General features: G+C 35.3%; 1 protein-coding gene across 1 annotated transcript in view; it reads right to left on the reverse strand.

Annotated features, from left to right (window-relative positions):
* Nucleotides 1-7,093: 7,093 nt before the first annotated feature.
* LOC137387861 (protein LTO1 homolog) overlaps nt 7,094-16,761 on the reverse strand; it is a 39,298-nt gene continuing 29,630 nt past the window's right edge. Inside the window, exons 2-5 of the mRNA XM_068074376.1 lie at nt 16,392-16,497; nt 12,816-12,907; nt 11,626-11,752; nt 7,094-7,559 (exon numbers count right to left, since the gene is read on the reverse strand). Of these exons, the coding sequence (XP_067930477.1) occupies nt 7,500-7,559; nt 11,626-11,752; nt 12,816-12,907; nt 16,392-16,497 (385 nt within the window). The 3' untranslated portion in view covers nt 7,094-7,499. The remainder of the gene's footprint in view (nt 7,560-11,625; nt 11,753-12,815; nt 12,908-16,391; nt 16,498-16,761) is intronic.

The following is a 16,761-nucleotide window of genomic DNA, read 5'->3' on the forward strand; positions in this document are numbered from 1 at the left end:
ATTGCGGTGAACCAAAATTTATATATAGAGTTTTTAGAGTTATATAGAATTATATACAAGAGTTTTTTGTGGATTATTTGTTGATTTTCATTTCATAAAAGCCTGTGAGAACTTGAAGCAAGAAAGGTGTGTAAAAGTTCTGATTTTAATTGGAAATTTTTATACTCAGTTTTCGAATGTGATTTAGAAATAGAAAAAAGTATATATTGAACTTGTAACTGTATTGATCGGTTTGTTTTAGCAACTATTTGTGTGAAATCGGTATCCAAAATATAAATGTGTTATATTCAAATAAATCTTTAAAATTTAAAGTCTTAGTACACGTTGTTTCAGCAACTTACCAAAGCAGAATGAAAGAATACACAAAAGCTTCATTTTTGCAGAGGAAGCAGTTAAGCTTGGAGGTCTTCTCCTGATAAATACAGAATGACAAGTAATTGGTAGCTCTAGAACAGCGCTACCCTGACAACCATGACTTCTAAGTATATTGATGAAAGATGCATAATGGTTGTTAATAGTTAGTCAATGACATTCTGGTTCTCTTTAATTATCACAGATAGACACTTCTAAATACAAAAAGATCATTGGATGTTGTTTTATCTACAAAACTTTTTAATCTATCTCTCTTTTGTCTCACCTAAACTAATCAATATATATTACGGAAATATTTAACAGTAGAAGAGCACATTTTAATTACTCTAGTTCTTTGCTTGAGCTGATGTCACAGTCATCAGATAACTCCTCTATAATAACTTCTGCAGATATAAATGTGTGTTTGTGTCATTCAAGAGCACATTGTGTGAAATGTGCTGATGCAAAATATCAATTTTAGTAACCAGGGTGCCCATATTGATTAGATTTTTTTTAGTGAAACTGTTTCTGTTCTTGCTTTCTTTGTACTTGGTAACGAGATTGACCAGTCGCATCTATTGCTTCGCTATTTTACCAGTTTTAATCTAACTTAGTCTGCCCTAATATAAGATTGTAGCTAGAACACAGAGAGACTGAAAACTTTAGAAACTGGTTGCTTTAATTTCTAAAAGGATTTTTTCTTTATTTGACTGTTTTGTAGCTTATATTGCCTAAGTTTGTAATGACAAAAAAAATAAAACTTACCAAAGGAGTTCAATTCCTATCCAGTTAGCTGTCCTGAGTGATTTGGCAAATAAAATAGGTACAGTTTCACATGTATGCTAAAGGAAGAATGCGATGGACTACAGATGACAGTTTTCTGTACTGTATAAGTGGTAGAAGTAAGAGTATTTTTAATAAACTTGGATTTTATAGTGACAATCTAAAAATACAATAAGCTAGTAGACATATCTAAAAGCCATTTTTCACGACGAAAGTACGTTATATACAAGAGAGCCAAACTTTTTACGCGTGGCTGAGCCACTAGTAAAACAGTAAAGTAATACATAAAGGCCTTAAATAATATCGCGGACAAATGAGGTTATTCAAACAAGCCTGAGCAAATACATGTATGTGATCGTACCTTGGTCGGTACATGTATTACAAAGCCTGTCACCAAGAAACGCAGAAGACGGATGTCCAACATCTTACTGCTGAAGTTGCCATAAGAATGTTTAGACAGTCCGAGTAAGTAGAAAAAAAGCATTAAGAGCTCACTGAAGATGTTAAGATGGCTAAAAAAAACATTGACAGTGTATTCAGAAGCTACAATGAAAATGTTTTACTGCATATTTGTAATGAAATCAAGCTGTCTAGTTTAAAAACCAAACCTTGTAACAAATATGGATTGTTGCAGCAAAATAGTGGCACATACCCAGCCAAAGTTGTGACATGTAGAAAATACAATAAAATGGAAAACTATGAGACAATTTGCCGTAATAAAGGTCACATACATAAAGTAGACGGAAAAAGTTTTTCTTCACTTTTAAACAAACGAACTGGATTATATATTAACCAAGACTGTTTCTGTAGATAAACTGGGATGACCAGTAGTTTAAATTAGATTGTAGAGCAAATATTTTCATCATACCAAGCACATTCTGAAAATATGTCTGCCTTGAACCAGCTGCTACGACTCTATCTGAACATGGTAACGCTAAAATTAGAGTAAAAGGCTGTTTTACTGATGAATGACCAGAATTGTAAGGACCAATTTTACATTTGTTAGGCTACGACTCATTACTGTAAACTGTGAAGTGAACAATGATGATGACACTGTTAATTGTTGCAAGTTCTAAAAGTAATTTCCTGAACCTTTTTCTGGCTGAGGTAAGATGAGGCAGACTGAAGCTGAGGTGGTATTTAAAGAAAATTCCAAGCATTTTTCTATCAATACACCTAAGACTGTTTTTTATCTTTCACCAAATATAGTAAAAACTGAACTCAGTAATATGTCTGACCGTAGTGTTATTTTCCTCACTGATGTTATGAAAGATATGGTGGTCATCTCTAAGTCAAATGGTGGTGTGCGAATTCTCGTTCATTCCTATTGGTTAAATAAAGTAGTTAAGCGGGAGGTATTACCCATGGCTCATGTTCATGCGTACCCCGCAAAGTTAGGTTGAGAAAAAAAATTAGTAACTTGGATCAAAATTCTGGTTTTTATCAGATATCACTATCTTCCGAAGCTAAGTTGACAGCATTTCTATCCCATTTTGGGAGGTTTATCTTTACTAGTCTACCATTCAGTTTCTCTTCCAGTCTAGACATTTATTTGAAGGTAGTTTCCCAGGGTCTGGAAAGTATAGGAGTTATCATTCATATAGATGATGTACGCATCTGGAGCTCTAATGTCTGTGATCATGATAACCATGTGCGGACAGTGCTACCACAAATGTTGGGTGCTGGTAAGACCTCAACAGTGCAAAGCGTGAATTCCAGTGCAGTTCCGTCACCATTTTAAGCCATGTTATATCATCGTCAGGTACAAAACCAAACCCTCCAGCATTACAGCGTATTAAGGATTTTGCCACCCCACCAGCATTAGTAATATACATGGCTTTTTGGGTATGACAAACTAGATGAGCAAACTTTCTTTTAACTTGGCAGAGTTACACAAGCCTCTTCGTTGGTTGTTGTGTTCAAATTTTCATTGATTTTAGGAGCCTGATCAAAACCGAGCTTTTCAAGATATCAAATTAGAGCTGTGCCAGGTTATTGAATTAGCATCTTATAACTTTACTTATGATCCGAATATACAGAATCTTGTTGTGGTAGAATTGGGGCAGCCAAATGCAGGCTGAAGGTATTGTACAAGTTGTGGCTACGGCGTTTAGGTCTCTTACTGATATAGTAAGAGACCTAGTTAGACAATTACTAAACAGGAGGCGCTTGGTGTCACATGGGCTTGTGAATAATTCAATGACTATATAGTTGGCCTGACTATAAAAATTCAAACAGACCACAAACCTCTTAGCCCTCTTCATAGTGATGAACAACTGCTCAAGTTCACTGCTCACATTCAAAGGTTTAGTATGAGCTTGAGGAAATTTACTTATCTTATAGAAAATGTCCCTGGAAAGCATAATGTACTGTCTTACCCTATTTTTGTCTCAGTCCGATCCCAAGTTTTCATATATTGTTTATGCTGAAAAAAGTTGTAGCATTTGCTTGACAGACGTTGAACTATGCTGCTTCTGCGGGTAAAATGGCTCCATTAAGAAAGTTGCAAAAAGAAGATGCAGATCTCTCTGTATGATTAAAATGCTTAAAGTTCCTGGCCATCTTACTTGTTTTCAGAGGATGTTCTCCTTAAGCCCTACTTTGAGAATAGGCAGGCTTTATTAGGTGTGAAAATTTGTTAGTCTTAGATAGTCATATCATTATTTCGCAAGTTGAGAAAGCAAATGTTCTCATAACTTTTCATCAGGGACATCTAGAATAACAAAGTGCAGAAATCGTGCCAGAGAAGTGGTCTGGTGGTCCGGTATTTCTCAGCAAATCGCTGAGATGGTACGTCAATACTATCAGTGCAGAGTGCATGCCAATACAGTTTAGCAACCCTTACTCAGATCAAAGTTCCCTAGTAGGCCATGGAAAAAAGTAAGTAGTGAATAGTTCAATTACGCTAGTAGTACGTACCAGTTGCTGTTTGACTACTACTCGTCTTATGTTGAAGTTGCTCCGTTGAAGGAGTTAACTAGCTAACTAGTTTACTAGTGAACTAGGAGTTAACTAGGAGTCAAATGCGCAGAGAATTCAGAACACCCCTATTAAAGGGAAGTCAGCACACCCCTATTTACTGAAAATCAGCACACCTCCATCCGAGGAAAGCTGGCAAACCTCAATCCGAAAGGCAATTTAAGGAAAGTCAGCACATCACTATCCCAGAGGAATCAGCACACCAAAATCCATCAAAAGTCAGCGCACACATATCCCATAGAAGTCAGCATAGCAAAACCCAGGAGAAGTCAGCAAACCCTCATCCACGAGAAGTCAGCATGCTTCCATCCAAGGGAAGTCAGCATGCCCCTACGAATTAGAAGTTAGCACACCTTTGTCCAAAAAAAGTTGGCGCACTTCCATCCAAGAAAAATCCACACACCCCTATCAAAGGGAAGTCAGCCCATTTCCCATAAAGCTAAGTAAGCACACCTCTCCATATGATCAACACAAAATAAATTTGCAGATTTGAACTACATGCAGGTTTTGGGTCAGTTAGAAAGTTTCAGAAAGGACATGACTAGCAAGCACAGCTGCAAGCCAGCTGGAGAATGTCATATTTTGTATGCTACCTTGATATGTTAATAACTGTCTCATCCACAAGCAGAATAGTGAATCCTTTCGTAAAGTTATTGTCACAACCAGATTCATATTTAATGAGGAATGCGGCATAGCTCAAACTTTTTCAAACAAAAATAAGGTTTGGAAATGATAGATATATGACATTTTACATAATGCTTCAGTTCTTCCATCGGTCTGCTACTGTTAGCGCTAAGTAATTGTAACCCTTGACTACGTGAAGGTTTTTTAAACAACTTGTTTGCCGCCATTACAGCTGGATTATGTTACTGAAGGCCAAGATCATCAGCTATGTAACTACTGTGATTACAGTTTTAACAATGAATATGTCATATTGAAATAAATTAGGTAAAAGCAAATATTGTATGAAACCGTAAGAGTGTCGACAACAAGTTTGTACTGGATGTGACAATATACCGAGTCTCATTCTGTTAACTAAATAAAATGTTCACATCTTTCAAACATTTTTTTACATTATGTGGAATTTATGTTACAGGAGGTATACTTTCTCTGGAGAGTCTCCAGTACAGTGAAAAGGGTTCCAGGAAACTTATAGCTAAAAGTTACGCCATGTTTCAAAGTTGACTAGTACGCTTACCAGTCCAATCCAGTGAAAAATCATGAGTTATCAGTATATCGCAGTATATGTATATAACCAACAGTAATAATTAAACTTGGGGGGCCCAACGTACGAGAAACTTGGGATACGAGCCAGCTTTTAAGCAAGTTTTAGCACTAACATACGAACCATGTTTGAGATACCAGCACGCCAGTCAGTAGCCAAGTATGTCGGAGGTGTTTTATGAGAACAACATCATTCTGTATTTATCAACTGCTCAAGTTATACTTTTGTACCGTGTTTTTTGTGCGCGGTTTTCAGTGCAGAATTATGTGAATTAAAAGTACTCAGCATAGACTGAAAGTTTGCCAGCAAAATGAAAGATAATGCAAAGAAAAAGCGAATGATAACAATTGATATTAAACAGAAAATTATTGAAAAATATGCCAAATGTGTATGCGTGATTGAGCTAGCTCAGCAATATGACAGAAATACATCCACAATTGTCAATCAGAAGGATTATATTCAAGACATTTAGTTTGCAAAAGGACTAACCATAGTTTCTAAACGGCACAGCAATTTTCACGACCGCTGATGGAGGGACTGCTCAGGCTTTGGATATAAGGCAAACAATTGGACGGTGACAGTGTAACGGAAACAATGCTATGTGAAAAGGCTGGTGCTATCTATCAAGACTATAAAAAATAGACACTCGGACAAGGTGGCTAGGGGTCGTGCATTAACCCTTTGTGACGACACCTATGTTTGTCCTAATCGCAACATGTTGAAAAAGCGACAAAGTCAAACGTCCTTAGATAGGTTTCTCTTAAATTGGCCGCCTGGTCGTGAGAGCGAAACAAAAAAGAAATTAGCTAACCACCAAGAAACTTAAAACTATGAACGCCAAAGAAAGTTTAATTACGTTAAGTTAAAAATGAAACTTTGCTTTTAATTTTGATTCTAAGTTTGTCTTTTAAGACTTAGATAAAATCCAAATTTATCAAATTCAACTGTTGTAATGAAGGATAACTTATATCTCCCTCCCTGGCAAATGCTAACATTAGCTGCTATTGTATGTATTTAACTTTACATTTTAATTAATCACATTTCCTTGCATTATTTTTTATTTGTTGTTTTTAGAAAACAAGTGGTAAGTTAGGACAGTAAGCAACATGTTCTTTCTGTTACAATATCTTCTTTTGATTGTTTATTTGCATTTTTAAAGTATGGAAACCAATAAATATATATTTAATTGTTCTATATATAAATAAATTGCACCAACATGCGATTAAAATGACATACGAGCTCAGTCTCACAACGCATTAAGCTCGTAAGTCGAAGTATGACTGTACTGGAATACATTTATATATGTGTATATATATATATATATATTTGGATATATATATAATACTTGTTCATATATTTATATACATATAAACGCTAAAGAATTACTTCGGACAGATGGACAGACACTGATCTTATTATAGTAAAGATTGCACTGAATCGGTTACACCTCAGGAGAATATTCTTATTAATAATTGCAGATTGTGAAAGATTTATAAAGCCTAAGTTTATAAACGGAGTTAGAATTTAAACCAAATTCTAAATTGAAAGAAGTTCTTAAACTGGGTATCAAGTGATGAATAGTGTAATATTTTTCTACTGAAACTCTATAAAAGTACTCTTACAAATTGGGATGGCTGACAACTCTGGCAATATACTTAGAGTAACAAACTGTTTTGGCGCTAAACGCAAGTCACCCATTAACCAAACTAATTCCTTCATCATCAGAAGTTGCAGTTTAAAGAGGCAGGTAAAGGCAACAGTTTAACCAAAACTTTATTTGTATAAAAACAACTAAAGCTTCAGCATAATGAACTTGATCATATAATATTTATCTTTTCCTTGATGGTGAGTTCAATGAAACTGAATTATGCAGATATAAGAAAAGAAATAGCAGGAACAATATTACTCTCTCAACCAAATTAGTGGACGTTGATACTTATTTGAGCTATGTGGATTTCACTATCCACTGTGAATGACCTATATATATAAGGGATATATCAATGCGCCACTCAATGTCAATTATAATTGGAACATTTAGCTGATGTCATATAGTCAAAGACGCAATAAGCTGGTGTAAAAGGAATGCCGTTACCGGAACCAACCGATGTATTTTCCTCTGAAGCCAGTATATCTTTACTTGCACTTCATGTGTTTGAGAGCCTCAGAATGAGATACTGTTTGGCACACCAAAGCTTACATCAAACTTAAGAAGTGACATCACCTGTAACATATGACATCATTGTTATACTATACAAGGGTAGAACCTCAATGTAGTTCCTAGTGTACACAAGAATCCTACATGTCATGCTTAGAATATAAAAGATGACTGGGGAGTGAGATAACTGAAATATCCAACAAACAGCAGCGATATGAGGAAGTGTATCCTAGTGTTTGTCCTTGACACTGCATCAGTTTCATTATTCAATACGTTGAGTATAAGTACACCCTTCACATATTTAATATCTTCCTATGACAGTACAACAGCTAACATTATTAAAAACGATTGAAATTGGTCAGTGAAAATGGTCTTTACCACAGAATCTTACTTGTGGCTATTCAGCTAGTACAGGTACTAATCAATAGTAAATATTAGATATAAACGACCAGGAATCGAATATCTTCAATCTTCACCATGCTGCTTAATTTTTTTTATTTCTGAACACAGGGGTCATATAGACAATTCAAATAGATAAGTTATAAGATAGAGCAACTCTTGAACATTATCTCAATAGACATACTTTACTAGCGGCAGCCAACGGATATACTTATGCCATTTTATCCCAACGCAAATGCTTTGATAAAAGAGCTCCCTAATATTAATGATAGTTGTAGAATAGGTGTGGTGCGAAAATCTACAACTTTTATACAACAATAAATTTCACAAATTTTGATTTTCTTATACACTAATTTTAAATTTCCCTCTCTCAGTTTGCCTCTTTAGCAAATGTATGCTTAAATACAGCCAACCATATTTTTTACTACCTCCTGAGCAATACTTCGCAATATACAAGACGATTTCAAGGTTACATTGTTTGAGTTGGCTTATACTTGAGTAATGTCTATGGACCTATTGCTGACAAACATAATAGAATACGAAAAGAAAACTGATGTAATGTTTTTTATCTACCGTCAAACAATTTAGGAGTTGTGCATATTAAATCAATGTAAGACTTTGCTAGTGCTGATGGAAAATACTGAGGCAGAGTGTGAAACTCAAGCACAAAGCTTTGAATCAACTGCCATGTTTCAATTAAAGTGAAGTGTCACATATATCAGTCAATATCGGTGGAAGCTTGGCTGTAAGGTACAGAGACATAGACTGTCTACAGTGTGAAGACTGCAAAGAGATGTGATAAAACTTTCATGATTGACAATGAGTTCGTCTTATATGGAAGTTATCACTAATAGTGAGATATGTATAGAACAAGGGAGGAATTCCATCACTCGAAGGCATCCCTATCTGAATAAATTATTATTCCTTTGACATTTTAATAGAATGTCCCAAACAACGCCGTACTCCCAGTTAAAGAATGAAAGTTATATCAGAAGAACTCTAGATTGACATTCACAGACACTGCCAGGAAGAAAATGAAAAAATAAATACGCACCAAAATAAATCACAAAATTTGGCATTGCTGACACGCGGAGACAAGTTGGCCATCAAAACATTGTGTTTCCACGTTGTGTAGGTACCCTTTAGTCATTGAGTAATCGATCAACGAGAAACTTCATATCTATGAGGAGGCTTCAAGAATGAAGAACTGTACGAAAAGTCACATGTGGTTGTCATGGCTTTCACCCCAAAGGGTAAGCTCTTGTTAGGCGTGTGACAATCAGCTGGGTTGTTGTGTGCAGTCAAACTAAATGCAATCCCTTCGCAGCTATGAGTAATCATGATTTCAAAGCATCTGTTCATGGTTCACCAAGTTACATAAAGGCTAACAAACGCTTATAAGAATGTCACATGCCAACTCCTTTCGACTAACTGAATAGCAAATACTATAGATGCTTTACCTTAAGACTTTATGAAAATACGTATTCTGGTGTAATGCAAACTTATTTTATGTTGAAAGAAAAGTTGAAGATTGCCTATAAACAGAACTTCTGTGTAACTGATAAATGAATTGAATTTTAATTTATCTACAAAAGAACATTTCCACATTAACCAAGTTAAATTTTTTTAATGCAATCATAGAGTTACGCCTCCAATTCATATTTCAAGGGTGCAGCTAATCTACCAGCCAAAACAGCTGTTAAATTTTGCAACTATTATAAATTGTAGCATACAGGTTGACCATTTTTCACTCTTCTGTTATTGGCTGTCAATATTGTGTGCTGGCAGCAAGAGCTGTGCAGCAACGGGCTAGCAACAACCTAGCGAACAAAGACCATATGAGCTTATATAATGGTCGTTATAGGGACAAGTACGCATTATTTTAAAGAGAGTACGCGAGAGCATACTCAATTTTCAAAAAGTTTTGTTGTGCATGACACAATTGTAATTCGCTGCGCTACTGTTCTTCCATGTTTGAGCTAGTTTTAAAAGGCGCATAAAACCAAATACATTCATAAGCTGCATTCACACCACCCTACTGGCCGAAAATCGCCAAGCATAAAAAGAGCAAACGGGCCCAAAACTGATTTTGCACAGAAAGAAGTTTTATCAGGTTATGACAGACTACTGTACGGTTCTAGATCGATTTTCACTTAGAGTAGCCAATTTCACAGCCAATCACACATTGTCATTTAAAGTGAACGCCATTTTTGTTTTTATATTTGTGCACATCTCTTGTCATGGCTACAAATGGGAGAAATTCTGTTGATAACACTCTAGAAGAGTGCTATCAACAGAGTCGTTGCTTCTGTTCAACTATTATAGCAGAGTATGCAATGAAGCAGCCGATATTATCTGGTATAATAATATTATCTAATACTATTAGTAGTCAGTACTATCTTCACAGCCAATGGAACAGTCAAGGTTCAATGGTTAGTGCGCCGGAATATAATCAGTAGGTCAGTAGTTCGAACCCAACTACAGGAGGACATCAAACTACAATTGCTCCTGCGCTATATCACAGATGGTGCAAATGGCCGCAGTATAATCAATTCCAAGACAAATCCGGTTTGGAATAATGTGCGACACACGCAGCAAAGAGGGAATAAATCCTGATGATTAAAATTAAACTGATTGCCATATTTTTGTCTTTGCATTGCTGATTGTGTTTTTACGATACCAACCAGTTATTGGTGTCTCCACGCTTTTCGCCTATTCCTTGTACTGTTTCTGATTACCAAGGACATCGTTGCTATGGTGATTAGATAAATACTGTTAACAAAAGATCGTCCCCCCTCTAGTTGTCCATTATTAGTGATGAACTTGGCAGTGCAAATTAATTAGTAAACAAACTAAATGCGCCACAAGAAATTTTGTAGGAAACAAAATGAGAAGCATGACTTGCTAAAAATTGATCAGCTATTTGCACTGGAAATAAAAACTGACAAAATCGCCCACTCTCAGTCCAAACCTGTCCGATATGCAAACAGAAAAACCTGACCGATGAAATCGTTCAGAAATCGGCCACAAAAGCTATAGTAACAGTGGTGCTTAGCATTCTGACGATTGATTTTTTTCTGCACACTTGTCTCTAAAACCATGGCAAAAACAACAAAATAATTCATCGATATATATATGTAATCTAGCCATTGTTACTCATCGTATCGATTTGTGGATAATTTTTTGCTGACCACTTTTCCTTATTAGTTTTACGAATATTAAAAACACCATATTTGTGTTATGTCACAATAGTGAAGGTGAAACATATCAATCTTTTTTTTAAAACTAATTCTCCTGTAGAGTGGGGACTCAGAAAAAATTTTAGGCAAAGGAGTTCAGTAGCTGATTGGAAAACTTATAAAAGTATATACATATAGATGACTCATAAACAGCCTTCATCCAAATTACAGTTCCAAATACAAGTAGTTACAATAAAAAAATCAAGTTAGCAATGGCTAACAAAAGTTTTACTAACCAGGTCCTAGCGCCACGAATAGCTGTGCTACTGCGCCCACGGGTCATCATTGCACTTTTTTTTTGTATTCCTGTTATATACCATTTTTTGGAATAAGACAAACTAAGCCTATAAACAATTTAGCTGTGTTCAAGCCACTCGTATTATATGAAAAGTTGATTCAATCAGCCAATCAGACAGAGAAACTAATTCGAGTAGCCAATGAGCAAATAATTAGTTAACCAACTAGTTTGGGTAGCCTATTAAGTCTCGACTAACCTGTTGAAATTTTCCTCTGACCTTGTCCAAGTCATCAGTTAAATTGCTCTGAGATGGATCTAAAATGGAACTTCCTAGAGAAGTATCTTTGAGTAATTTGTCGAGAGCTGCCAGAACTGTCATTGCTCTATGAGATAATCAATAAATAGTGCATGAGTATATGATATTGACCAGTAAAAGCAGGTTGGAGTAAATAAGGTGTGCTAAAGATGAGTTTACACAACATTTCAGTTAATTTATCAGAAAGTATCGGTACATTTTCATCATTTGTCATGGTTTTTTTATGTTTGAGGTGGTCTGACTGCCAGGATGTTTTTAGATCAAAGTGGACAAAGCTTCATCGCTGTTAAAATGCTCAGATCTAGCAAGGGCGCAGTTATGGGGTCTATAGTTGCAAAGAAATTGACAGAAAAGAGATGCATAATGCGGCAACTTGAACACAAAAGCTGATATCAACTATCGTAGAGATAGCAACTTGTGACGTCATTTTGCACATGTTTTCCTTTTGAGAGTTTTAACCGCGATCAAGTTTTGTAAATTTTAATCTTGAAATGCCCAGGCAGTCAGATCACCTCACACATCAAAAACAATTGCAAGTGCTTCGAATAGGTGATAAGATTGTTGTCCAAAAAGCACGATGATTAAAACATGTCCATAAAACATTGATCTAAAAAAATCCGTACAAACTGCATGCACCTCTATAAAATCATTCACGATAAGTGCAGAAACTTCTGCTTCATATTCAAAGACCGATAGGCTGTGTGACTGAAGGATGTTATACTAAAAAAACTCTTGGTAATTACCAGTTCTGCTGTTACACAGTTTTATTACATCATGTCCAATTCTTAAGTTATCCATCGATCCAAAGATATAAAATCAGCTGATTTGTCTGTGACTACAGCCTATCAAAACTTTACCAGGCTCACTCTCATAAAGCTATAAACTCATAATTTCACCATACAACGCTAGTTTCCAGCATAAGACAGAGACTCATTCCGAGCATAAAACAATCGAGTTTTAGAAGGAAGGAATCATGGTCTCACCTTATAATAAGAACTGATCTAGAGAACCGAATGATTACTCTGTAAGTATATAATGATAAGTCAGACGACAATCAATACTAAATTATAATAAGGGGAACTTAATCTAAGGTAGTACTAGCTCTTTATAACTAATATCTATGAACAGACCTTCTTCCAGAAGAAGTTTGAGATAGCTCTGTTTTCTTCTCATCATCCATCCAATTGAGGAGAGTTTCCACAAAACCTTCGTAAAAAGCGACCTATAAAAAGATCTCAGAGACTATCATGCAATTTTACACAACAAAAAAGTTGGGAGGAATAACTTTTGATAGATTAAATAGATTACTGAAGTGCCTCAATTTTAATTAATCAAGTCAAACATTGACACATGAGTGCCCAACGTATAAGACAATCGAGAGGCGAATAAAATTTTGAGCAAGTCTCTGTTTTAAGATACAAGAAGCCTTTGAGATAACAGCTGGTTCTTGATGGCTGTGAAATGGCCAATATGCGACAGGCCACTTTCAAGATCAGCATCCCTCAGGCTTTCTAGTCGAATCAGTTTGAAAAAGTTTTAAAAAGGTCGGTTTACAGTTATACTATGAACAAGACAAAAAGCATCCAGCTAAAAACAGATAATCAAAATTAGGACAAAAACAAAATTTACGTTAGGTTTAGTAAAAGTTTAAAACTTATGTAGCTTTAAGTGTGTGTTTAGCTAAATTCATATAAGTTAAATTCAACATTTATGTTATGTTATGTAGCGTCACAAGAGTCGTGTGCACAGTAAACATAAGAATAGTCTGAAAAACCTGAATGCACCTTTTGTATGAACTTTTGTATTTTGAAAGAGTCTGCTCACTAAATACAAAAACAAATTTTGAGGTTACAATATCAAATTTGGCGGTTTTCCAAAGCTGTTTCGACTCAATATAGCTAAAATTTTGAAACATATTTAAATCACCTAAAAAGGAAACATATTCAAGCTGAAAGCTCAGAATTTACCCAAAAATAAACTCGCAAAAGTTCAACTCATAAAGAATTCAGCCCAAAAAGAATTCAACATGAGATGATGCATTGAGAATAACGATAGCCGAAAAGACCTGGATGCACCGATGAAAAAGATGAGAAGTTAAAGAAGAATCGGGCATTTCGATAGAAAATTCTTCTCATGCTTAAAGAATAGAGAAAGCATAATATTATTTTGCTTTATTATTTATCTTGAGGTGTTGACTGATGTTCGAAAAAAAGAATCAAGGAGATTGACCAACCAGAAGCTGAGATATAGACAGCCAAACACAGGTCTACCAAAAAACAAAAGTGTTTTGGTAATCATCAATATATGACGTATGAAATCGACTTGTGTGCCATTGGTCAATTAAGCCAACTAATGCGCTCCCCTATAACAATCACGGCATTTTATTTGGTTTAATCCCTGGAAGTATAGAACAATCCAATTGGGCCTAACAATCATTGCTCTGATAATTCCGAACCAGTCCCTTTGACGTGTAGATTAGTTTTAGCATGAAATAATTACACGCGTCTATTATGTTGCAACCTTTCGCTATATCTTGCTAGTTCAGCCCAGTTTTGTTGTTCTCCCACTTAGCTTCCCTATTCAGACTCATCATTAGTGCTGTTCAGATTTTTTTATCTATAGCTAATAAATGGAATCAATTAAATCAATCATCAATCTCGGTTATTATTTATAATTTTCTATAAATTATACTAGTTACATCATATATTCTATACACAGTTATATTATTATTTTGTATAATATGCATTATGATTATTATATTAATCATAAAAATAATAATAGATAAGATAATAGATAAATAGAAAAAATCAAATCAAAAGTTATCGTTTTCTTTTCTTACAGCAAGAGCAGCACGGTCAAGTTATTCTTTTTAAAATTATGGCTGTAGTGAACTTACAGTCTGTTAATAGTGACGATAATCATGAAAATCAACTGAATGCTGCAGTAGGTACACAGTAGAAAAATGACGAATGAACAAAAATTCACATTCCCATTTCTTATTCTAAACAAACTGCACATGCGGATGTCGCATATAGACTATACACGCGCCATTCGTTGAACAGAGGCTCTTCGGAGCATATCCGTCGAGATCGAGTTAAAATTTGAAGCACAATAGTCAAAATCTGCTCTTCTGTTTTGAAAAATCATGGCCAGGGGTTGTGGGCAGATGCCTTTACCACACAATGTTTGTTTGATTTTCTTGAGAAACCAGAGCTACTCTGTAAATTCTTTACTATCGCGAAAAGCGTTTCACATCTCGTAGCTTAAAACCATCATTATACGTAACGGCGGAAAGGGTGCGCAACTCCGGCACATGACCAATAAGTCGATTTCATACGTCAAAATTCTCGGGATTTTCGAAGGGTTTTCCTCTGATTCGTTATTAGGTAGACCTGTGTTTGGCTGGCTATATCTCAGCTTCTAGTGGGTCAATCTCCTTGATTCTTTTTTAGAACATCGGTCAACACCTCAAGATAACTAATAAAGCATAATTATATTATGCTTTCTCTATTATTTAACACTGTGAAGTTGCTGTGAAATCAGAAAGCTCAATAATCTAATATGTGCTGTTAGGCTGTATGTCCCATGAACAACCAAATAACACATTCTGCTGGGAAAACGAGATAGACATCATTTTCAGTAGAAGTTTATAAAGCTGCTGCCTAGTAACAATAAAAAAGGATACGAACGTTGTCAAGGCCAAAATATTGTCGCCAAGATATTCATCAATTAATTACGATATGAAACAATTATCTGAAAGGCATTTATTTTTGCTACAAGCTAAACAAATACATAATCGCAATTCCATCAAAAAAAGTAAAATGCAAAAACCAGTTGGCAAGCGGTTCCCCTTTCCAAGCCAAGGAATAAAACTTTATTTGATATCGCGGTTATCAATGATCTTTTGACTGGTCAATACAATAATAATTAACGTGATAGTAGTGATGTCAACTTTAAAAAACTCGAATATATGGACAAAAGTTATGGTTATGATAGCTTGGACAATATATTGTGATGTTGGGAATATTTAAAAAATGCCTTATAATAGCATATACAATACAGGCAATATCCGTGCTACTACCTCTAATACACCAGTTACTATTACTGAGAGATCAGAATACAGAACATATGTAATCACACAGGCTTTTAACGGTTCAAAAAATACTACTGATTTAGATGGTGACAAGCCTTCTTCGCTCTAAATTTTTCCCTCTCACTCTGGACCCAACTTCACATCACCTGCTGATACTCTACCGTTAGAGTATTTTGATTGCTTCCTACTGAGCAAAGTGAAAGTAATTTGTAGGAACTTCTAGTAGCAAAATCCAACAAGTATTACGAGTATACCTGTGCAAAGATGAGAGTTCTACAACCACAGTCTAAACTGCAATTATGGGAAAGAGCTACAGTGGAGCGGTGAAGGGCAGTTATTAGACTTCGTCTTAACAGGTTTGTGAAAAGCTCCAAACATAATAACTTAAACTGATAAAAAGCATCACATTCAAAACTATTCAGTAAATTTCAGTTCAAGTCATGTGTGTTCAAATAATACCACTTTTATTGAATTTTTAGCAAAAAATGATTTTCAGTAATTTTTGAGAGACTTTTACAAGGCGAAAGGGTTAAGATAACACTATATGAAAGACCAATTTATCTGTAAATATAAACCCCTCAATTGTTTCCTTCAGTCGAAGTACCAAACTTACCTCTTGCACATGTTCGCTTCCTTTTGTGATACCAAGCTGACATCCGTCATGGTAGTTGTTGTCTCTGGCCATCTTTTCACCATCTTTCAGACCCTCTTTATATCGGCTACAAAACCAAAACTGTTGAAATGTGTTCATATGACAGTATATGGTAGGCATATGACAGTAGATGTAGGCATATGACAGTATATGTAGGCATATTACAGTATATGTAGGCATATGACAGTATAAGTAGGCATATAACAGTATATGTAGGCATATGTAAGTATATGCAGTCATATGACAATATATGTAGGCATATGGCAATTTATGTAGGCATATGACAGTGCATGTAGGCATATGATAGTATATGTAGCCGTATGACAGCATA

Source organism: Watersipora subatra, chromosome 2 (genome assembly GCF_963576615.1).
Source record: "Watersipora subatra chromosome 2, tzWatSuba1.1, whole genome shotgun sequence".
In the NCBI taxonomy this organism is placed as follows: domain Eukaryota; kingdom Metazoa; phylum Bryozoa; class Gymnolaemata; order Cheilostomatida; family Watersiporidae; genus Watersipora; species Watersipora subatra.